At 39.7% G+C, this 25,018-nt stretch overlaps 1 protein-coding gene across 1 annotated transcript; it reads left to right on the top strand.

The window, feature by feature from the left end:
* Positions 1–1,512: 1,512 nt before the first annotated feature.
* LOC135705102 (mucin-2-like) lies at positions 1,513–24,639 on the top strand. Its single transcript, XM_065226676.1, has 2 exons — positions 1,513–1,720; positions 19,706–24,639. Exons 1-2 carry the CDS (start codon positions 1,718–1,720, stop codon positions 23,129–23,131), a joined length of 3,429 nt encoding a protein of 1,142 aa, XP_065082748.1. The 5' UTR covers positions 1,513–1,717; the 3' UTR covers positions 23,132–24,639.
* The last annotated feature ends 379 nt before the right edge of the window (positions 24,640–25,018 follow it).

Genomic DNA, 25,018 nt, shown 5'->3' with positions numbered 1-25,018 from the left:
TATCTCAACAATTTGTGACTCTTTATCAAATCCAACGGTACGTATGGAAAGGTGAATAAGTTTAAAAGTCATCTCTGAAAGAAATATTCCATTTTTTGTACAAACCCGTTCTTTGGGACGTTCTGGTTTTAGAGTTACCTCTATGGTAGTAGTAACATTGTAAAACGAAAAATGAAATTTGACTTCGCAAAGCTACCGAAATTGCGCCTTGATAAATGCATAAATTGAATACACCAAAAGTCTTTCTTTAATTAAAAAATCGTGAAACATTCACTTAACGCATGGAATCAACAGAGAGCATTCAGTAAAGGCTGATGAACCTGACGATTCCTTCCACAATCCATATATTTACACAGGTTCCTACACCGCAGAAAGTAATAATTTTGGGATTAACGATGATAACCGTTGCGTTTATAATGATTATAAAATGAGTTAACGGTAGGTTGAAGCTTTATCCGGTTTGTTGTGATGGTTGATATGTAGATTAGATTTTTGATCCGGTTGCATCCTGCTTTCAGGCAACCACTTGTAGTTTATTTTCTGCGCACGAAACCACTTTGGCGATGTGAACTTTAGCCCCTGATTTTATGGTTTTATGTAAATATGTTTTCAATGGATTCATAGGAAATTTCTTCAAAACAAGCTTTGCATTGAGCATGAGGAGCCAACAGCTGGCAGAACATTGTCGCAACTTGCGAACATTGTGTCAACCAACGACGACAGCTCCATCAGTCACTTGCATTCTTAGCCATCATTAGAAGCCAGTGCCAGTGCCCGTCAGCCAGAGAGTTTAATTTGTTTACAAAAATGGTGTCTCGGTGGGTGCTTATGCAAAATGTTACCGCCTGACATTTATCGGCGGTTGGTTGGCAGAATTTTACAGTCTCGCCGTGTGTTTTTCCCGAAAAGACTGAACACAGAACATGTGTCCGTGTTCAATCTCGAATGCGGATGACAATATGAACGAGCCGCACGCGCTCGTCGTGAGTACGTTTGACGGGTGACTTGGTGGGCGCGTGCAGATCCAACCACGATTTGAATGATGGATCCAACTTCTTCACGAGTCCCTTTCGAAGATTTTTGTTTTCTGCTTCAAGCTGTGGGAGCGGGAAAATTTTGGCGCGAGCGCCTCATCGACCGGCTTATTTAGTGAGCGCTGAATGCGCGCGCTCGCTGAAAGCACGTGGTGATCGACTACTAAGAGAAGATCTCTTCTCGCTGTCGACTACTGGCCATAGGCATCCAACAACAACAGTTACAGCATCCCCTTCTTCTGGCTTCCATAGTATATATAAGTATCGTCGATTGATGGATCCTAAACTTCATTCACGATAATTGTTTGATCGAGTTGAGATCGGTCTCGGGTCGGTCGGTTTCTTTTTGGGTCGGCAGGAGATTGTGATTTTTCCGGGAAATTTAAAATCCCGTTTGTGTTTGTGTTCTACGGAAGCTTTCGGGTTATTGAAGAACTTGGCATTATCCAAGTGAATCTGTAGATAAATGGACATTGATCGCTAAAAGTGACGCTACCGGTAGATTGTGGATCCGTTGCAATTGAAGAAGGACATTGTCAACAGTTTTATATGGAAGATTAAGTGACGATTTTTGAGCATAAAAGTCAACAGTCAACGATTTTCAGAGGTGACTTTCCGTGACTTGGTTTGACCCCTGGCGAATGGTGCGCATCTTCAGCCAGCAGCATAGAGTGTGAAAGAGAATGGTGAGTGTGTTTTTCGTGCTAAGTCCAATTGTTTGGGACCCACTATACGGGGGCGGTCGATGTCAAGCAGTGCGGATCCACTTCGGCGTGAGTCGAAAATCTCGATGGCTCAAAATCCCCACGCAAATGTGCAGTTTATCCATTTTTCTTCGATGCTACCCCAATAACTGCGCGGTTATATAAGACAGTTTGACCCCGTGGTTTTGCTAAGAGCCCCTGATGGACGATGATCCGAATCTGGCCTATGATGGCGATGGAGATGATGGGGTCCCCTACATGATCTATCTGAGCTGATCAAAACTGGCCTTATGGTGCGCGATCGCGGAAGAACTGGGTCTCTGGGAAAGTACGCTGTAGGTATCTATGCGTGGAATGGTCGTGCAGAGTGCCTTTCTTGTGCTAGGATGATCCATCAGCTTCCCAGCGAGTGAGAGGTCTTTCTCTCTGGATCCAGACGGCGGGAGTTTTGTTTTGCTTTTCCTTCTGGCGGGCTGTCGTCGCTATAGCCATTATGGCACATCGTCGTGTGTTCAAGAAGTTGTGAAGATACGAATCGACTGCAAATTTAAGACTTCGAATTATGTCACAGAGCCACCGCCGTCCTCGTCGTCGCCACCATATCGGTTGTTTCGAGGTTTCGTTTGGGATGACCTTTTGTCGTCGTTTTGTGTGAGCCACGGTACGCGCGGTTGCATTATGTGCGGTGATAGTATTTATTGGAAATGAAGAAGACACTCGGTGAGCTTTCGGAACAAGTTATGGGAATTGGCTCGTGCAACTATGCAGTGAGATTTGCGGTTTTCGGGTTGACTCTATTTTTGGAAAAGTGCACCAATGAAACCAAAGTGAAGTTCTATGTGCAGCGTTGGTTTTGGAATTGAAGCATCTTGAGAGGGTAATAAATCAAACTTTGCATTCAAGTGACACGACGACGACGACGACGATGGATGGTTGCCGGTGGTGATGCTGAGTGGCATTTTCTGGAAAATCTGTGCTGAAAATTTGAAATGATTCTTATGTAAATTGAAAGTGGTGGACGTTTTATGAAAGCGGCCATCTAATCCAACTCCACGTCGATCAGTGCTTCAATTACTTCAATTACAAATTATTATTAAGATATTTACCTTGTAATATTCTTCTCAAGTCCGAGATTTTAAAAAGATTTCGACAAATTTTAACCACCAAGATCTTGTTAAAAATGTTCAGAAATTGAATTTTTATAATTTGTCTACACATTAAGAATATTTCCTAGATTTCTGTAAAATTTTACCGAAACATAAACAACTAAAAGTTCGGTGATTTATCACAGTTTTGCTGTAATTTTTCACAGATAAAACTGTGTAAATTCACGGAACTGTTTACCGAAAATTCAGCTGTTGAGATTTTGGCAAATTTCATAGAAATTTGTGGCATATTCTGTGGGTGTGTTCTAATAATTTAAAAAAATCCATATCTGATACCAAAAACTGTTTTGCGTCCAGGATCATACACATTTTCAGCCAAGTTTGTAAAGTTCAAAGACATTGATATACATTATTTTCGTGTTTTGTATTTTTTTGTTATTGGTCTAGCATCCTAAAATTAATCCCACTTGAAATGATTGATAATTTACTCAGTCTGGAATGTTTCAATTCCAAATATGATAGTTAAACAAAATATCAAAGTCTGTTGATTAATTTTTTAACAAAGTGTAAGTGCGCCAGTTTTGGTCCTAGTGGTCCTCTAATTGGCCCTATTTCAAATTACATTTTGCCGAAATTTATTTAGATGCAAGGTAAGAACATGTATTTTGCCATATATCTACGGAAACAAAATCATGATAATTTATTTCAAATTTGAGTTTGGATCTAAGGCTAAAAAGAGGGGCCCAGTGCCATAACTGGCTCCTATACCCTATCTAGATTTGCTTTACCTGAGATCCCAAAATTCAGTCCCCAACCATCGATTTTTTTTTTCGAAATATTGTTTTTGTTATTTTGCCTTGTACACTTTTCCATTCTGAGCCAAGGTTGCAAATACTCATTTCAGCTAAAACAATGTTTTTTTTTTTAATTTATGAAATAATTAGATGCCATGATCATATTTTGAATTTGTAGGATACAAGAAGAAGTTGCAAAGTATGTGTTTGACATATTAAACCTGTTTATTTCACTTCATGAGAGTCACAATCATTGATTTTTCACACACTCACTCACTAACTCACTCACTCACTCACTCACTCACTCACTCACTCACTCACTCACTCACTCACTCACTCACTCACTCACTCACTCACTCACTCACTCACTCACTCAGCGATCAGAAAATCGCTGATTGTGACTCATAGAAAGTAAAATTAACCTCCTCTTGTAAGTTACAAGTAAAACATGCCATCATACCATCTTTTGGTTTTATTATTCCGAAAAACATTATTTTAATTAAAATGAGTATTTGCAACCTTGTCTGAGCAGTGCTGTCATGGTAAATTAAGGGCTGGTTACTCGTTAAATTTTCATATGTGTGCCCGACCACTTAAAAATATGTGTGCCCCCTTTCATGAGCACCCATAATTGTAATGTAAATACATGTAAACACAATTAAGTTCCCTCTCAGAACTTCCCCGAGCTTCACGTAGTTTCTGTAAAGACCTCTATGCTTGTTGTGAGATTCTTTGGACTTTAAATCAAGAGCAAATTTTCATTATGTCGTAAGTAACATCCGCACCAATCCGAGAAAAATAAAGTTTTGTTTTGATGACCGAAAAGTTATTCCTATTTTCAAGTAAACACATATAATCTCATAGTGATAGCAATGTTTAACATATTTAGCAGGGTTTTAATCATACAAATGCAAATCGCTAGCTTTCATGCTAAAAAATACTGGTTTTTGAGTGAAAAGTTATTATACGTCGTTTGGTGGCCCCTATTGTTACTTAAGTCAAAGTGTATTTACCAGGATATTCGGGAGAATTATCAATTACGTCTCCTTACGTGCAGCCCATTCATCATTTTAGGACCACCGAAATCATCTTAGCAACAAACAGATCGATTTATTCATTTTAATAATGAGAAAGCAAAACGACGAACGTACACTTTTCACGGTTTTCTCAGCGCTGTTACTTAAGTCAAACGGCATCTCCATAGAAATTGGGTGACTTAAGTAACATCGAAAACTATTTTGATCGGAAGGTGATTACGTCAAAAAGCAATTTGACTGGTAAATAAATTTAAAAATGGGATTTGATCCTATATTCCGACAGTATATAGTGTAATAGCAGGAGAATCGATTAACACTGATAGCTCGACTTTGTTTACCTTTGTTACATTCGACGTAATGAAAATTTGCTCTTGAAATGCTCTCTGGATTTCCTTGAAATTCTTTAAATTTCCCAGAAGCTTTCTGGACTTTCCAGAAATTCTCGTGAATTGACAGAAATTCTGTGGACTTTCCAAAAGTTCTCTGAGCTACCCTGAAGTCGTCAAAACTTCTTAAAAGTTCCCAGATTTTTTTCCTGAGGTCAATGAAAGGGTATAAAAGTTCTTTGATCGTCCCTGGAGTATGCTAACGAAATTTCCTTTAAAATCTCTAAACATTGTTAACTTCTATGGATTTGGCTTAACTTTCCCAACGTTTACTAGAAGCTCTCTTACCGTGATTTTCCTGGCATTTTCTAAATTTTTTGAAGTACGCTGGACTTCCCTGAAATTCTCGGGCATTCTCTAAGGTTAATTTAAAACCAAATAATTTACGCAGCTTCAGAAAGTTTTCGCAATTTTGTTTGATTTAAATAATGAAACTGTCCTGAATTAATCGGAACTAATTCTTTAAGATTTTTAAACAACTGTAAAAGCATAAACTTTCCAATACATTTAGAGCTTCCATGAAGTTATTGTGAAGATCTATTTTTCTGAATTTTTCTCTTTTGTTTTACGGATCTTTCTTTAAAATCTCTAAACTTCTTTGGACTTTCCTGAAGGTTTTAGAGCTTGCTGAATGTTCTGGCGGCCATGATCCTAGAATTTATGGATTTTTTCCTGAAAATCAATCAATTTTCTTGAAGTTCTCAGAACATCTCTGAAATTAAGGAAATTTCCCATAATTCCTCGGAACTTCTTGCAAGTTTCGGTAACTATCTTGGAATTAATGCAACTGCTCTTAAGTTATCTGATCTTCCCCAAAGTACTCGAAACTTCGCTAATGTTAATGAAACCACCCTTAAAACCTCCAAACTTCTATTATTTTTTTCTTAACTCATGTGATTGCCATAGTAAAGGTTAACAAGCTTGTTATTTTTGTGATAAAATTGGTGTTTTTATCTGGCACATATTCAACTATGAATTTACCCTATTTTGTAATTTTATTACTCTTCTATCTTTCTTGAATCGCTGCCAAATTAACCGCATCAACAATCTGATCATTGTCATAGCAACCACATATCAAATTTTCAGCCTTTGAACAGCTAGAACCAAAGTTAGAGCGATATAAGTGAATTTTAAATTCTAACCAAGGTTGCAAAGACTCATTTCAGCTAAAATAATGTTTTTCGGAATAATAAAACCAAAAGATGGTATGATGGCATGTTTTACTTGTAACTTACAAGAAGAGGTTACAAAGTATGCGTTGGAAACATAAAACCTGTAAATTTTGCTTTCTTTGAGTCACAATCAGCGATTTGCTGATTGCTGAGTGAGTGAGTGAGTTTGTGAAAAATCGCTGATTGTGACTCTCATGAAGTGAAATAAACAGGTTTAATATGTCAAACACATTCTTTGCAACCTCTTCTTGTATCCTACCAATTCAAAATTTGATCATGGCATCTAATTATTTCATAATTTAGAAAAACATTGTTTTAGCTGAAATGAGTCTTTGCAACCTTGATTCTAACATAGTAATTACCATACAAATTTACATTTGGGCGACCTCTAAACCTTCATCAAACCATTTTTTGCACAGACTTATGTTTCGAGGTTATTAGTCAAACTAGAGGGTAGCCTATAATAAATCAAACATATTTTTTTCAAAATGAAGCACCTGTACACGGCGAATGAGAACAACCCAAATCTGAGTTTAGCTTGCTCATAATACACACAAAGAGCAGGAACTCAGCGATGAGTAAATTTGCCTCATGTTTTGCCAGGTTTGTCCAGGAAGAAATTCCCCAACATGAGAAAAGTAAAGATTCACTTAGTCTATTGGTACCACTCCTAGACTGAGTAAAATTTTCGTCAAATTTCCTCATTTTCCGGCAGATTTTTGAGGTTTTCCACATAAAAACATGCAGCAAATTTACTAATCGCTTCGTAAACTAGACTCAAATTTGGGTCGATTGCATTCGCCGTATACATGATGCGGGGCAGGTAATAGCAAATTCTTCAATGAACAACGTGTAAATATTTACATTATTGACAAATCTCAGGTTATCACAAGTCCCTGGGAAGGTGACAGATAACCTTAGTTTCACGTACCCACTTGTAGATGTCGCCACACAACGTAAATACTAGATGTCACCACACAACGTAAACAAAGGGTTGTCATTCACCGCCACAACGGTACTTCCACAGACAAACAGACGTAACTCTTCATTGTGTATCTTCGTTCATGCATTTAACGGTTGATTTGAATATTATCAGTTCCGCGAACTACTCGCCGCAGCGCTGGCATCAGATCACTTTGACGTTTCTATACATTCTATAAAACTTTAATGCAATATTGTTTACGAGTTAGCGAGCAAGCTTGTTTTCCGCGAGAAGCCAGAGAGATGTCGTTACTGAGGTTATATGTTTTGAGATACTATGTTTTCAAGAACAAGTTTTTCAAATAGTTACGTCTGTTTGTCTGTGGTACTTCTCTATGGCAAACCAACTTTTTGTTTCACCATGTGTGGATGTCAAACAACAGACAAGAATGCCATATGAAAAGAGCGAATTTGTGATTTTCGTGAAACAAATCCATACAAATTGAATCGATTGATTGAGTTACATCAGGTAAGAGCACAGACAAACAGACGTAACTCTTCATTGTACATCTTCGTTCACGCATTTAACGCTTGATTTGAATATTATCAGTTCTGTGAACTACTCGCCGCAGCGCTGGAATCGGATCACTTTGACGTTTCTATACATTCTATAGAACTTTTATGCAATATTGTTTGTGAGCTAGCGAGCAAGCTTGTTTTCCGCGAGAAGCCCGAGAGATGTCGTTACTGAGGTCCTATGTTTTGAGATACTATGTTTAAAAAAAAACTTTTTCAAAGAGTTACGTCTGTTTGTCTGTGGTAAGAGGTTAGAGGTAACTCTAAGACCAGAAGATTCCGATGAAATGTGCTCAACTTTTTGCTTCAGCTCTGGTACTCTCGTGGGTCCAAGCTAATCGATGCACGCTTCGAAACATAGGAAAATTCACGAACCCCTCATTTTATCAGTCAAACTTTTATGGCAAAAAATAAACAAAGTGTAGTACTAGAATTTCGACTAGAATGGTCTCTTCGAATGTATGGGGATGGTAGGAAACCATTTGAAAATGCATGAAAATTTTCAGTTTTTATTCATTATCGTCTTTCTGGGCAGTTTTAAGTGCACAAAAATTGCACGAGTACATTACTATGGTGATAAGGTAAACACTCGTTTATTCGTTTCCTTATGTGAAAGCATGTTTAGTCACAAATCGTGGATTTTCTGATATTCTCCATACTGCAAAAATGATTTTCCTACCACTGAAGGGGCGACATGTCTCGGATCTTCAGTATAGCTACTACTCAAGTCATTAATTTAAAATCTTTAGTTTCCACCGGTTGATTGTACTAACGTTGTACTCTTTTAAACTGGTACCTCAAATTGTACATTTTGCAGTACTAGCTGCGTATACAGTACGCCCCCCCCCCCCCTTAAGCTCTCGTTAAACCGACGACTCGATACTCCGACATCACGGTCTCTTATGGTTTTTCTTTTTAAAATTGTTGGGTTGGTAACATTGATATGTATGTATTTTACAGTTCTGCTCAGAGACATACACTGACAAAAGTTTTCACATAGTTTCTATTAGGAACGCACATAATATTTTAACAATAACAAATTCAATGATTTGTATCTGAATATCGCATAACGTAATAAAATCTATGTGAATATTCATATAGATTTCATTGGACACATAAGGTTCATGTGATTTTGTGGTTTCCAATTATGGGATCACATGAAAACTATGTGAAATTCACATGGATATTTTTCACTGGTTATGTGACTTATTTTATGAGTGTACGAGACTACACAAAAGAAAAGTTTCATAAACTGATTATGAATTGTACATACGAACGAGCATACGAATGAAAATCAAAACGACATTTTTCGCTGGCATCACTGGACTTCCTATGTCGTTAATGTTACTTTTGACGTCGGACGCCACGTGTATCACACACGCGTTCCGGTTTGGTGGACATTAAGATGAATTTTAAACCTGCATTTTATTTACTGTACATAATTTCCACATTCGCCATATTCAGATAACACTTCTGAAACTTGTGAGTTTGATAGAACTAGAGTCGGTGTATAATGAGTCACGCCAAGAGTGAAGCCAAGTCTACCTATCGAACTGTCAAACCAGCTACCTATCGTGCAAAGTAAACAAACATTACGATGCTATGAAAGATCCACGAAAGGTATTGCAATAAAATATAAAATATAACCGAAGAAATTATAATAAACACGCAGTGAGCATTCAATTGTCATGGGATACGTTTGGTCATGATCAGTAATGAGAATTTCTACTATTTTTGTTAAGATAATTTGAAAAAAATCACTGATATAATGATTTACTACAGCCGCTATTATTTTTTCTCGCTAGAAGTCATTGATGTAGAAGTCCTCTGTTGCCAAGTTAAAAGAAAGGGAATCTTTCGAAAACCGTGATGCGAGTTCAACTGTTTTTCTCTTGGCGTGACTCATTATACACCGACTCTAGATAGAACCACCAGCACCAAATTGTCGGGGTACACTGGCAATATACTGGAGTTGTCAAGTTGCCCCCGGGTTGGGTAATCATGACTTTTCGATCTTTGAAAACAAAGCAAATAAAGAAAAGAGACCTCCTGCGTCAGGATCTGTCATGATTACCTGAGTTTTGTAAAAAAGCAAGAGGTTTTGTATCCACCGTAGTTATACAGTAGATTTGACGTAGGATTACATGCTCGATATCAATATTCGGCAACTGTATTAGAGAAACCACTTTTTCCCATCACGGAAACGCCTCGTTTTCTGATGACAATTACGCATTTTCGTACACAAAACGCTCGGAATTTTTGGTTTCTTCAATATATAATAAAAAAAGCAAAAATTGATTGGAGGAAGTTCTTGCTAAAATTTTCCAGTAACGAGATATCCGCGATCAATCATATAAATTCGAGATTTTTTTGCTTTTTTCTAGCGTCCTGGAGAAAACCTTACCTTACTTCGAATTGTTTCTGGTTAATTTACAAAGTTATGTGGTATTCGGTCGTTGCGAGAATTTGTATGTACCACTTCAAAATTTGACGCATTTGACTACAAACTTTTGATTGCTGGGTACATTACCGAAGAGCTTTGGGGGTGATGTGGCTGGCAGCAAGGCGAGCGAACGTCGAATGAAAATTAACTGTTAAACAACAATAAATTTATGGCGGTCCTGAAAAGAACCGTTTTGTCGTGATAGTTTAGTAATGCTGAGCTATTAGGGTGTTCAACACGGATGAGGCTGGCGAGCTGTATGTTGTTTGGAACGAGGGTGACGCCCTTGACATATTCGGCCCACAGCAGCTCACGACGAGCAACTGAATCCGATCAGTAGCGGTGCGGCTTCTTCCTTCTTCTTCGGTGAATGGACGCTCATGTGGGCTGTAGCTTGCGGGCAGCCTTTCGTTGTGTACTGGAGAACAATGTTCAACGCCACGCGCCTATAGCACTGCTGCTGCTGCTACTGATGACGACCGACCGGACACAACCACACAAGTGATTGAATAAGCAACGTTCGGTGAGACCGGATGGAATTCGATTTTGAAGTCTGTATTAGGCAAAGCGCTTTTTGCAGGCAACCGGTGATAATTTTGATCACCATTGTAACAGTTGGACATTTGTGTAATTTTCAATAGAGACCTATTGAAAATTGATAAAGTGTTCATATTAGCAGATTTGTAGAAAAATTTGCAATCGATTGGCTTGTTTAGAATTAAAATCCATCCGCTATTGGTAGAGTTATAAGTGGTCAAAACCTGACCACTTTTCGTAGCGCGGGTGATGTTCGGTTTTTGAATTAAGTTGTCGAAAGACGTCAAAAAATCGGCAATTGAAGTCATTGTTTGCTAAAGCAGAGGCGCCCTAATCTCGAAACACTCCGGATATGCCCTAAAACAAGGCGATACATACTTGTTGTGTGGAATATTATACACGAATATTATCACGAATCGAAAGACCTGTAACTGAAATGTCTTCAATTTGAAACTTCACTAACTGAACCAAGTTTTCAGTTGAATTAAATTTATCCGGCAAAATGTCAAGATGTACCTGATGAACGGTTATGCATTTTAAATGCATTTGCCAAGTGAACCGCCAGCCCTAAGAATGCACCTTCCAGATTTACATTTACATTTGCCGTTGACACCTGAAATGCATTTTAGTTAGGTAGGTGAAAAGTAAACTTGAAGGTGAACAGTAAACTTGAGTCGAAGTCTGTTGAACTCGCTCTGGATGTTCATTAAACATGCCTTCAATGATTTATGAATCTATATAATTAGAAGTGTTGCACAAAGCACCTTTTAATTACTCAACAAGTTACACAAGCAAATTTACACTGATCATAAGACATTCCAGTCGCAAAAAGTAATAAAGTAAAAGTGCGCTGCGTTTAAAGTGACTGGTGAAAGTGATTGGTGCAAACATTAGCTTCTGAGTTTGATGGGTTAAGTTATCGACATAAGCACAATATCTGCGGTCCACAAAAAGTCCAAGAGCAAAAGGCAAATGCGCCGGGTTGCAGTTTTCATTGAGCGTGGGATATATGGTACAGCGTTTCAAAATGTCACGTAGCGTGGAATTATGTGAGACGCATTCCCCAACGAAGGTGGCAATCATCTGTATGGGACGGTTATTGTTATTTTTTCTCTCTAGACTAAGCAAAATGTGTGCTCGTTACGGCGGACGGTGCATTCAATCGTCTATGCGTAACCAGCTATTTTTTACACTTCTAATCTCATTTTGTGATGGCTAATAAGAAAATTCACCCTCTCCAGTTTTGAGCAATCACTTTACTTTGAACTTTTGATATAGTAAATCAACTGAATAACTGAAAAAAGACCTATTAACCTAGGTTCGGGTGACCATCTGACCATTGATTTCGGATCTAGCCGCAATTTATGTGCGTTTTTCGCGCGCTCATTATACAAGTGTTTCAACACGCCTTCCACAGGTACACTGTTGCAGATTTACTAATGCTCCATCCATCCTCAATAGTCGTTGATGATGATTTTTTGTTGCACTTGCAGCAACAGTCATTCAAAATAAAGCTCGGAGATTGAAGATACCCAACACCACGGGGCCGGCACGCACCGTGAAATGGATTTAGTCGATCTTTGAACTTTTTGGACGCGTCGGGCCAGCGATATCGGTGGGGTCATAATCTTTCAATGGGGGATGGATCGGTGTTTTTTGCAGTGTTAAATACAATTCATTACAATTAAGCGTGCTATGTGCAGTGGTGATATCTGTGGGTGTGTATCGCTTCCATACTTTAGAGTTTTCAATTGATGATCTGCTTTATTTATTGTCCATTAGGTACATTCGTTTTCAAGCTATTTTTGACCTGAAGAGCCTTTGAGTGGGTTCAGTTATTTCCTTTTATTTACGTTACAATTGCTTATCTTTAGAAAGATACGCGTATTTCGTCCACTACTTGTAGACTTCCTCAGTGCCAAGTACTCAAGCACCACTTGGCACTAGGGTACTTGGCACTGTTCATGGAGGTGCACCGAACACGAACAAATCCGGACACGAACATCTTGTTGGGGTTTAAAATTGCGTTTTATTTTTCATAAATTTTACAAAACTTCGCATACCATAAGTGGGTGTGACAATGGGCCAAAATATCAAAGATGTTGGTTTCCTTCCTTGCAACATTCACATTTTAGCAAGAAAAACCATTTTTTAGCATGTAAATATATTCATCAATGATATATTCACAACTGTCATGGAAAAAAATAATGGAAATTGATGTCTCATTTACTAAAATTAAATAAAAAAATAGGCAAATGAAAAATCTTATGTGGGGTGACATTGAACCAAAACATAAATCTCGATTACTTTTTCAAAGGAACGTATCAGCTTTTGTAAACAATGCATTTGATCGTCGATTTGGCGTAACTGGTAGCTCGCACACGATTACTAACACCACTATCAGGTAGAGGAAAAGTTTCCCTATCTGATGGTAGTGTTAGCATGCGTGGGCAAGCTACCAGTTACGCCAAATCGACGATCAAATGCATTATTTAAAAAAAGCCGATACGTCTCTTTGAAAAAGTAGTCGAGAAATAAGTTTGAAATATCTTAAATTATGTATATGTAACATAGCTGTTTGGAGTACACTTGGTTATGATCACAATGTACTTCGTATGTATGGTTAAAAATCGCGTGTAACCCTCGTCTATCCACATAAAAGTATGTTCAAACTTTTGTTTGAATGTGGACATTTTTAAAACGTGTTTTTGCTACTGCTTATGATACCTAACTTTACAACGAGCTTTACAACACTATTTAAATAAAACTACTGATTCATGTTATCTACGCTTTACTCCAGAAGTTCAAGGAACATATTCTAGTCACCATGTTCTGTATTTTCAATATATTTGCATCAATAAATATTTTTCAATTTTGACACAATGTCACCTTCAAGGCCCAATGTCACCCCGTCTTACGGTACAACAGTTATTTGAAGATGCACTGGCTGAAGAATCCTTTTTAAAATTTAACTTTACTTTCTACAACTTTGAATACAGCAACTACAGCAAATCACTGGCATATAGAATAAATAAGTTTGTATCGCTGCGCCATCTTTGCGGCCAATATTTGAATTATTGTTATCCACCAAATTGTAGTCCTAATTAAGCCAACGAAGTTTTTCAAAGGAACGTGCACTAATTACACTAATCAACATCATATTAAGATTTCCAAAAAATTTGTTGAAAGAAAATAAAAAAATACTAAATAAATCAAAATTAATTCAAATATTTAACTGCTACCAGAATGTTATGGGAAAATAAAGAATGAATTTTAGAATAAGAATTTTCACCATCTGTTGAAATATGGTCAGAAAATCATCTTAAAGCTTATCCACGTCATTTGATTCAACCACTTTTACGTCCCCTGAACATATTGCTTGGTCATGTAGTGCATCGGTTATGAGCCCAAACTGGATTCATCAAATTTGGGAAAAAACGTCTTGGGCTTTAAAATCAATTGATTTGATCCCAGGTCTTTGAGAGGACAGTCTTGGATCTATATTTAATCTAATTTAATCTAACACCAACACAGCCAGTTCTTGAGAGCATCCTGGAAAATGATGGATATACCTCCATATTTTTTTTTGTCTATTTGATATATGTTTAACATCGAAGATGCGTCACACATATCAAAACGGCCAGACCTACTGTGCAGCATTTAAGGGGCAAGATGATTCAGAAAACATCGGGTTTGTTTAAATCGAAGCTTTAAACACGATGCTTCAGAATCCAATAAATGGATGAAACGTGGACATCTCGTACCGTACGTTCCGATTTTGGTAATTATATGATTTGTTGGTTGTTGGAAGCATCAAAGTTAAAAAGGTTAAGTGATGCTCCATTTTCTTCTGACGGTTGGGACATAAGCACTAACTCTCGGCCTAGCCTTTTATGGCTTATGGCTATAGCACCATTACTCGCTTTCTAAAAAGAGAAGAGGGAACATAAACAATATTTTTGATTTGAAATATACAATATAGAAATGCATAACGGCGGTGGTCACTACCCGAGTCTTGTCACTATTATCAAGTCATAAATAGTAACAAGCACTAAAATGTAATCCTTTGATTACTGGAAAATCCTGATTCCCTAGTTTGAAGTTGTCACGACTAGGGTTCGGTGGCAGATCTTATACCAGTAACGCATCACAAAAAGGGTGATCTCCCAACGTTATTGGTTTGAAAAGATAAAAAATTACAAATTGGAACGAACTCACAAAGTTTAGCCAATTGAAGCTCAAGGCTGCCTGACATGTGTTGATGTAGTGGTGTTGGCAAGCCCTTTCGTGGCCAATAGTCAGGTTCAACGCTGCGACTAAACGAATGATAGAACTAATGATGAGACGAATGATGGGACGCCTCGTGGAGGTTCTACTTGGCTTCGGAACAGCTGCTCAGCGGCAAATAATAGGGACTGAGGAATTAGAAATTTTCTCCTGGGCCTGGTTTTGGCCAGATCAGCAACCGATTATAGATAATAATAAAAACTTCACGGAAAAAACAAACGTCAGGTTCGTGTGATCGATGCACAGCCTACTTCGGACAAACTTGGATCTACATTCTTATCAAAATTACAAACCTTATTCTTATATCTCAACTAAAAGTTTGCCGATCCTCCAGAGAAATCGTTCGATTGGAAGTTCTTGAACTTCAAGCTCTTCACAAAATTTAAAAAAATTCTGAAAACTGAAGCTAATCCAGATAGACATGAAACTATTGCAGCTCGAGGATTTCTAGGAAGTCCCAAAAGATCATGAATATCGTAATTTTCATAAAATCTAGAAACTGTTTTGTCTGTGCCTAAAAAAATCAAACATATTTTAATGCTAAATTTATTCACGAATCGAAAATTAAAAAAATCTCTCGAACAAGAGCTAGACGCATCAAAAAGAAACAAACAGGGCAAAATTGACGTTGATTACGTCAAAAAGCAATTTGACTGGTAAATAAATTTAAAAATGGGATGTGATCCTATATTCGGACAGTGTATACACACTTAGAAATAACTATTTTTACACGCGACGTAATCCATATTGGACCTTAACTCATGGAACGTAAACAAACATTCCATGTAAAATTCAGTGTTTTCAAACCGAAACATAAGCTACTCGACGAAGAGAACATTTCATTGAATTGATTTTCTCGTTTTTTTCAACTGATTCTTATATCAAAAGGACCGCTTACATGTGTCGGTCTCAGGGAACCGAAATTCACACGACTTTTTCGTAGTGTGTAGTGCAACAGCAGGAGCATCGATTGACACTGCACTGATAGCTCGATTTTGTTCTTACCTTTGTTACATTCGACGTAATGAAAATTTGTTTTTGAATCTATTTACAGCTTGAAGCTTGAATGAACATCTAGCCAAATTAGGTTCAGGTTTTACGGTGGATTTCGTGGAAGGCTTATCATAAAAATTGATAACAGGTTTATATCTATTTTTTGGCTATAATATATCTGAACCGCGAATTCCAAGCCAAACTCATCTGCCTGATTTAACAGCCGTAAAGTTTGTTTAAGAATTTGTTATCACAGCGGTTCAAATAGGGTTGAAATCGATGTAGAGCAGATAAACTATATGCGGACAACTCTTAGTCAAAACAAATAATGCAACTTTTTAATTCAGCCGGCGCCGGTGGTGTAGTGGTAATCGTGACTGCTTTCTCACCCCAATGGGACTGGGTTCAATCCCAGCCGAGGTCGGTGGGATTTTTCTGAGGCATAAACATCTCTGGTCACGTCTTCCTTCGGAAGGGAAGTAAAGCCGTTGGTCCCGGCCCATGTGTGTTTGAATGGGTGCGATATCCTACGCAGGTGTGGAAGCTGCCTTCCTGCACATTCGATTGCCGTCAATGGATGGCAAGCGATGTCCGTCGGTGATTGGGACTAGATTGCGGAACAGAGAACGACGTTAAACAAAGAAATAAAGAACAAGCGCAGGGAGTCGAATTATGGGAATTATGAGGTAATTTCGAAGGGTAGACAATTTCAAGCTGATTCTGAGAAGAATTTGGCGGTGATTGCAAGAAACATTGCATGTGAATTCCGAGGAGAATTTTAAAGGGAGGAGAATTTCGAAGGAGAATTTTAAAAGGAAAGTCTGAGAAGAGTTCATAGGAATCAGATTTCTGAGGATAGTCCAAAAATACAACTTTCATTTCATGACAAATTCAAAGAGAATCGAGTTCTGAGCATATTTCCAAGGAAATTCTGAAATTAATTTCAAAGAGCTTTCTCAGAAAACTTCAAGATGGTTCAAAGTGAATGATGAAGGTATTCGAATTCTGAGAATAATTCCAAGCGACGTCCAAAAAGACATGGAAGAGTTTGGAATTCTGAGAGTTGTTCCAAAAGAATTTAGAAGAGTATTCAAAGATATTTTTGAGAACTATTCCAAGGTAATTGCATGTAAATTCTGTGCAAAATTTTAGGCTGTTTAAGAAAAGATAAACATAGAAAAAATGCTGATGTGATTTTTACGTAATCTGTGGTAATTTACTATCTCTCCATTACTATACTAGTTATAGTTGCCTGGGAAATGTTTTTTTTTTGTAATTGTGAATATTTGTCATTTTGCACATTAGAAAATTTTGACACTCGTTATATTTTTGACGTATAACTACGTCTTTGTCGACAATATGGGGTGCAAATCAAAAAAATATGTGTGGTGAAATAATGTAAGGTTTTGAACGCTTGTAACTTTGTTATTTATAGATGAAATTTAAATCCAAATACGCCAATCGATAGAAAATTACTTTACAAATCTGCTTAAATAAATACTTTTCCAATTTTCTATAAATTTTTTTTGAAAAATGCGCAAATGATAATTTTAACAATGTTTAAATGAATTTTACGTTATTCCCAAACCCAGTCGTCATAATCGAGTACCAATTGGTTTAAAATCAATCTGCTTGAACCTGAAAAGATATAAAACAGCGCTGCTGTCGTGCTTTTGATCATTAAAGGAGGATCAAGGAGTGATCACCTTGACAAACAGCGATGGAAGGAGACTTGCGTCCCGTTCAACTAAGAGGCTGTTTATTAACTACGTAGACACCTTATTCACGGCTCATACAAAAAATGTATGGACAATCGCAGGGGGAGGGAGGTGGTGCAAGAATCCCAAAAAGCTGTCTTCGTAGTTAATAAACAGCCCCTAATACGAAACACAGAAAAGTTAAATTGGAGAACAAAACATATGAACCAAAATTTTGTTCAATATTGAAGGTACTGTCTTCTGATAAGGAAAACAACTGCCTGTTGCGTTATCATACAATGCAACCTTCACTCTCTTCTCTGCTTCAGAGACCTAATTTAAAACTAATAATGGAACTACTAAAAAAAAAAAAAAAAAATAACGCATTATTTAGCAATTTTTTAATCTCACAACATGCATAACGTCTTTGTGGACTATACTGGGGTGCTACTCCATGGACCATAACCGAAACCTTGAAATACTTGAAAAATTTAAGATAAAGTATAATAGTCAAAAAATGCATGACATACATCAACTTTGCGTAGTTCTGCATCATACTGCGGTCGTGTCTAAGACACAACCCTTTTATTTTTTTAAATTCTAGAACAACCTTATTACCGAGAGGAGCGACACATCTAAATCTCAATTCTAGATGCTCAAAAATCTTACACTAGCGAATCAATCTGGGAAAAATCTTCTTTCATTTCTCGCTTCTACTTGCATCGTGTATCATCTTTTTGTAGGAAATCTTCAGAATCGTCATCAATCTTCTTTCTATCTACTCATCGTGCGCATAGCTAGCCACAGCAAAACACAATCTTTACTACATAATAGATAGAGTCGTCTCCCTCGCTTATTACTGAAATTTGTGGGAAATGTAGAATCTCAAAAAATATTTTCCAAAATTCTGGGCCCTAAAAACTAGCTTGGAAATGATTTCTCAAAGTAGAATTCTCCTTCTCATAACCAGTTCATTCGAAACGCAGAAATGTTTTTATTTATGTTTTTAATTATAATGTCATCATGTTGTTCCTAAATTGGAAACATTATGATACAAGTGACCCACATCAGCCATTATGGGCAATGGTTTCACGTTTATTCAACATAATTCACGAACATTGATTTGCATGCTGCGATAATACTCGCATCATTGATTTACCTAGCACTATTCATAACAATTTTCGACACCCGCGAAACGAAACCGAGCCATAAACGGGTAGTCATGCCGGCCATGCCATCCCCTGAGTTAATTAGGTACAATCAAACACGGCGGTCCCACCGATCGCGATGATCGAAGAACTTTCCGATAGTCGCACTCTAACCTCAAACTCATCAGGCCCTGTGCTGCTCCGGCATCAGCTTCGAAGCTGTGAGCAAAATTAATGATAACCATTTTCTCCAATCACTGAGCGTCAATCGCTTCGTTTTTTACGTTTTCTTCTTTTCCTAAATTTTAAACGATCACTTTAGAGTCAGCCCACGATCGTCAGGACCCGAGCCGCCGGCACGACATCTTGGCTGATGCTGCCCATGGGCACTTGCAATTCTTCAGGGAAAAGAGCTCTTCCTCCAGAGCCGGCTCAAAAGAAAAATAGGAAAACGAAGTAGCGAGAGGGTAAATCAGAAGCGCTCACAGGTTTCAGTTACGACCAATGATCATTAATTGAGACCCACAGCATTGGGGCATATCTTTTTCTTCGAACCTTCTTTAGTGCAGCGGGGTAAAAGTATTGTACTCGTTTCGACATTCGATTCCAACGCTAGATATATGCAAGTTTTTGTTCGGCTGCCATCGTTGTTCTTCAAAACAATTCGATCGCACGGTCGTGGTGAAGGGGATCTTCACGGGTTCCACTCTCATGGGAAAACTATCGTCAAATGTTGTTGACCGTTGCCCCGTGGTGTATGACCCGGTCTTTTATCGGGTCCGGCTTAGGTGTCGGTGCATTTACCGCAAGAGCTTAGAGTTCTCCTTTGATAATTTATGCCTTTCTATTGCTTCTCTGGTCTAATTTCAGATGTTGAAACTACTGATAGCGGCGTGCCTGGTGACGCACGGCCTTGGACGACCCGATGTTTCACACATTTTGAAGCGGGATAATCAAAGCGGTCAGCAGCAGCAGCATCCGAATCATAGGGCCTTTCATCCATTAGACTATCTCAATCGGCAGTTGGGAAATGGAAGACAGTTTGAAGCGCGGGCTGCTTTCGAAAGTGAGTACAATGTATTCGATTATCTGACAGCAATTAATGGAACGGAAATTAACGGTCTTGAAGGCAAGTCATCACCCACCATAGGGAGACGCAATGGTGCCAGGTCGTTTAGGAACATCGTGAAACCTTCTCCGTTTAAGAAGAATGCGGCAGAATTTGGATACACTTATGAAAAACCTGTGGATCCATTCGATTTTCCGATTAATCCGGATGCCAATCTGATTAAACCGGTGTCGACTCAAGCTCCTGAGTATTTACCTCCTCTGGAGCAAGGCCCTCTTGCTGGCGCAGATGAGCAGCCGGGAGCTCCTGGTAGTCAGCGTCCAACTGGACAGAGCGTAGTTTCAACCACTTCGCCATCATACCCTGAATTAGCTCCTGGAGCAGTGAGTACTGAAGGATCTTACGGCAGCCCTAGTGATGCTACGGGGACTCCAGAATCACCCGCAGTTCTTAATCAAAATGGTTACAGACCACCAGTGCCAGTGACTGGTGGCGATCAAGGCTCATCGCCATCACCAATTGATATCTCCAACCAACCAGATTTTACGTCAACCTTAGCAACACAATCTCCTCAGAATGCTTATGACCAGCAAGGATCTACAATGAGACCAAATGAACAAACTACCGCTGTGAGTTATCCTGAAGAATTTAGTCCTGACCTCAAACCTACGACGGAAGGTGAGTTTACCGGATATTCTTATGGGCCAAGTTCAACACCTGTACCAGCTGTTTCAGCCACTGGCTTTCCCCAAGCTTCTCCAGAAAATCAAATGACAACCGGGGCCGGTTTTACCGGATACCCTCAGGGACCAAGCTCAAGTCCAACACCTGATCAGGGATCTTTTACAACCGGTTACCCACAAGCGTTCAGCCCAAGTCCCAATGGTCAACAAACAACTACCGAAGGTGAATTTATCGGGTACCCTCAACGTCCAAGTACAACTCCTTCTCCTGATCAAGGATCTACGCCTGGGCCTTTTGTATCTTCAACCGGTTATCCACAGGAACCTAGTCCAGGCATAAACGGTCAGCAACCTACATCCGACAACCAATTCACGGGATACCCTCAAGGTCCTAGTACAACCCTATCACCTGATCGAGAACCCACATCAGGATCTACTCCATCCTCAACTGATTATCCCCAAGAATCTAGTACGAGCTCAAACGGTCAACAAACCGGATACCCTCAAGGACCCAGTTCATCTTCACCACCCGAGCAAGGATCGTTCACTCAGGGATATACACCTGGACCAGCTCAATCCTCAACTGGTTACCCAGAAGGATCTACTCCAAGTCCGAGTGAATTCACTGGATACCCTCAAGGTCCTAGTTCAACTCCATCACCCGATCAAGGATCATTCACACAGGGATCTACTCCGAGTTCTGCTGAATCCTCAACTGGTTACCCACAAGGTCCTAGTCCAAGCCCGAACGGGCAACAAACTGTAACGGAAAATGAATTCACCGGGTATCCACAAGGGCCCAGTTCAACTCCATCACCTAGCGTTCCTGGTGCTGCGCAAATGACATCCAATGGATATCCTCAGCCCCCAGCATCGAGTCCTTTGAGTGAAAATGCTTCTACTCAAAAGCCAGGTGCCGACTTCACTGTTTCGACACCAACACCTCTGACGACTGTAGGAGGTCATCTGACAACTCTGCAGATTTTCGACGATCAACAAGGCTACAACTACGAAAAACCCATGCTTCCACCAAACCTCACCGAAGTGATTGGAGAGCCTATTGATATCAACGAGTTGGCTACTACAACGCTACCCTCTACCACGACTCGAAAGCCCAGCAACGGATACATCCTCCCACCTAAGCCACGCCCTGAGTTAGTGGTTCCCATAGAACCAAGCACCGCACAAACTCCAGGGCAAACCGTACCACCGGCAACATCCTCGGTCGAAACGACATCTCGCCCAATCTCGCCCGAGCCTGTACCATCATCGACTTCCGCTCCGGAATATCTCCCCCCAGAGGACGCTAATGGACCAGAACAAGCGTACGGTACTACTCAGAGACCTTCGGCTGATCAAACTGCCTCCACTGGAGCACCATCACCTGGTGATACGAGTGAATCTATTACAGCAGCAGGATATCCTAACTACAGTCAGGATGCGACTACTTTTGCTGGTTATCCAGGTTCCGAGCGTGAAACCATGACTTCATCCAGCTATTCTGGACCGATTGAGGAAACTACTACTGTTTCCGGATACCCAGACTCAAGTCAGGAAAGCACGACCTTCTCTGGCTACCCCAGTGCGAGTCAGACAACTATTAACGCTTCCAGTTATCCAAGTTTAAGTCAAGAAACCACCCCTGCTTTCAATTATCCAAGCTCTGTTGGACAGGAAACAACCACTTTTGGTGGATACCCAAACGCCGAAGTTTCTACGCCTCATTCCGGAATCTCTACTGGAGCCCCTGAATATACGACTCCATCTAGTCCTACTCCTTCTTCGGACTACCAGACTACTGCCGGATCCAGTGGCCCATTTGCTCCGGAGTATTCGACAGGTGCTGGTCAGCCTTCAACCTTGGAACCATTCGATGACATCTCTGCTGGAGGCCAACCATTCCCAACCAGACCAAACTACGAATCGGTTCAGTCTACAACTTCTTCTGGTGCTACTGAACAGCCTTCTTCTGTAACTTCGTCAACGGCAGCTCCCGAGTACCTTCCTCCGAATGCTAACGACACTTCTAGTCAGTACTATCCTCCTGCGGTCAACACGACAGCAGACCAACTCAGTTCAACTCCTACACCAGCGTACCGTCCAGAAATCTCATCCGATAGTCAAGTCAATCAGACAAGTCCAGATGTCCCAGATTACACCGATTTCAGCCAAGTAGCACAGCCAACCGCACCACAAACCCCAACGAACGGCATGGCCATTACATCCGAAATCAACGGTTTTATGCCGGACAGCGGCTACCTGCCACCTGCTGGTCTACGGATTGTGGTTGACGACACATTATCCTCCAATCTTTTCCAGCCACCATCCGGTAGGTCTAGCATTGCGGCGCCTTCCCACCGGCCTGTCCCGGAGTCGGATGCCGAGGGTTCCGAGTTGCAGCCTCGCTTGGCCTTGGTGGCGTCGACGAGTGAAGGCTATAACTACCAGGCGCCCGAGGAGAGACTACCCGCTCCCGTGATACCTTCGCATACGCTTGACGACGAAGGTTACCACTACAAGATTCCTAGTATTCCTTTCCCTTAGTTTAACGCTAGTACGAGTCGGGTCAATTCACCCCGGAGAAGAAAAACCTATTCATCAAATCCGACTCCATAAGCTTCCAATCAAAATCATAGTTCATATTTGTCATCCAAAATTTTGTGATTAAGAGACAGCGCGATGCCGAACAATGTGACCTTATACTTTGAACGGGAAACTGGACATGACCACAACTGGACAACTGACCCCGGTTCCTATAGCGCCAGATAATTTATTTATTTTGTTTTTCATCGGTTAGCTTTTTTCTCTTATCATAAAAGATCTACGTCTTTTCCCATGCCATCATCGTTTGCTGTTTTACACTTGAGGTTTTCGGGGGTTGGCGAATTCCCTTCGTGGCGCGCATTGCAGAAAGCATGTACCGTAATGCACCGAAATCCGGACACTTCTAAAAGTTGATTATCCAGGCCAAATGTGATTCAAATGTCACATACATTTAATGATGCGTCCAATGGCGTCCTCGTTGTTCATCTCACATGATTATTATGTTGCCAAGTGGATGTTATGTTTAATTGAAAATTAAATGTTCGGATTGAAAGGCCGTCCGTAATTCGGTGCATAACGGTACCTACCGTGGGTTGGTTATGCAATCATTAACCGTTAGCTGGAACAATCGATTTCGACGACGACGGCGACGGCGATGACGAAGTCGGTAGTTCGCATATGTTTTGGATTTTTTGGACGGACTGGGAGCCAAAGGAAAAGAAGATGCACACACTCGTGTGGCTGACTTGCATGGCTGCAAAGAAGAAAGAAACAAAAGGAAAAGAAGAGGCGCAGCGGTAGCTAACTTGAATCAATTGCGCTAGGGAAATAATCGATGATAGCGTTGAATAAGAAGCTTACATTACATATTGTCGATATTGGTATTTTATGATTTGCCGTTGCAGTGATAGTGAATGCGGAATCCACAAACGGTGTGCTAGGTGAGGAATTTTTCCAAAAATAAAAACAAAAGCAAAACTTGTGAAACTGCGTTATTCTAGTCCCGTGTTACTATTTTCTACATACCGCTTATTTTTAGGATCGGGAGTTTTTTTTTAAAAGGCCAGCTACCGAAGTTTGTTTTTTGTATATAAGGAGCTCGGTAACCCTTAAGGTGACCGTTTTTGCTTACTGAGCAGAAAATCATGGGTTCATTCCCAAGCTCCTCTCTATTATACAGTTTGACGATCTCATCACTTTCCATAATGAATCCAGATCTGATTTACCCTTCCTACTTGCAAACATCCTTCCCGTGAGAACTGCGAAGATGCAGAACCAACCTTGGTCTACAGTAACAATGGTTGTCCAACTAATATTCCTTCCCTTCTTCAATGACCGCAAGGACGTGGCCGGTGCCATTGTTGACAAACAAAAGTAATGAGTTTCCAAAAATTATACATTGAGGAATGCACAGCAAATCCCAAGCTACATTAATTTTGCTAGCATTGTCAATCATAGCAGCAACTACGATGTGTGCGATTATTCAAGCTCATCATTTTGATCAGCAGTGCCGTACTACAGTTTTCTGAAAAATTTCGAAGACACTATTTTGAAAATTTTACAAGATTTAAAATGGTCGAATTTTAGCAAACAATTATGCAAAGTCTCATGAAAATCGGAGAAGGTCGAGATTTTCCGATCCGTAATTTGGCGTGGAACTGCTCATTGGAGTTGTCCTTAAATTCCGGCTTGAGTTTTTTTTTTTAATTATTGGCAGTAGACTGATGCAAAATTTGAAATTTCCACTCCACAGTGCTCAAATTGTGCCCTGATTAGCCTCCCAAAATTTGAACTAATTTAGTGAGAAACTGACTTGGCACAAACCATTTGAAGTTTATATGGGAATTACTATGGAGAAACCATAATTTCCGTTCATATCTATTTGAA

Source organism: Ochlerotatus camptorhynchus, unplaced genomic scaffold, assembly GCF_037179485.1.
Source record: "Ochlerotatus camptorhynchus isolate MF236.1 unplaced genomic scaffold, CSIRO-AGI_Acam_v1.1 ptg000257l, whole genome shotgun sequence".
Lineage (NCBI taxonomy): Eukaryota > Metazoa > Arthropoda > Insecta > Diptera > Culicidae > Ochlerotatus > Ochlerotatus camptorhynchus.
Note: the sequence above shows the minus strand (reverse complement) of the source record. Positions and strands in the feature narration are given on the sequence as shown.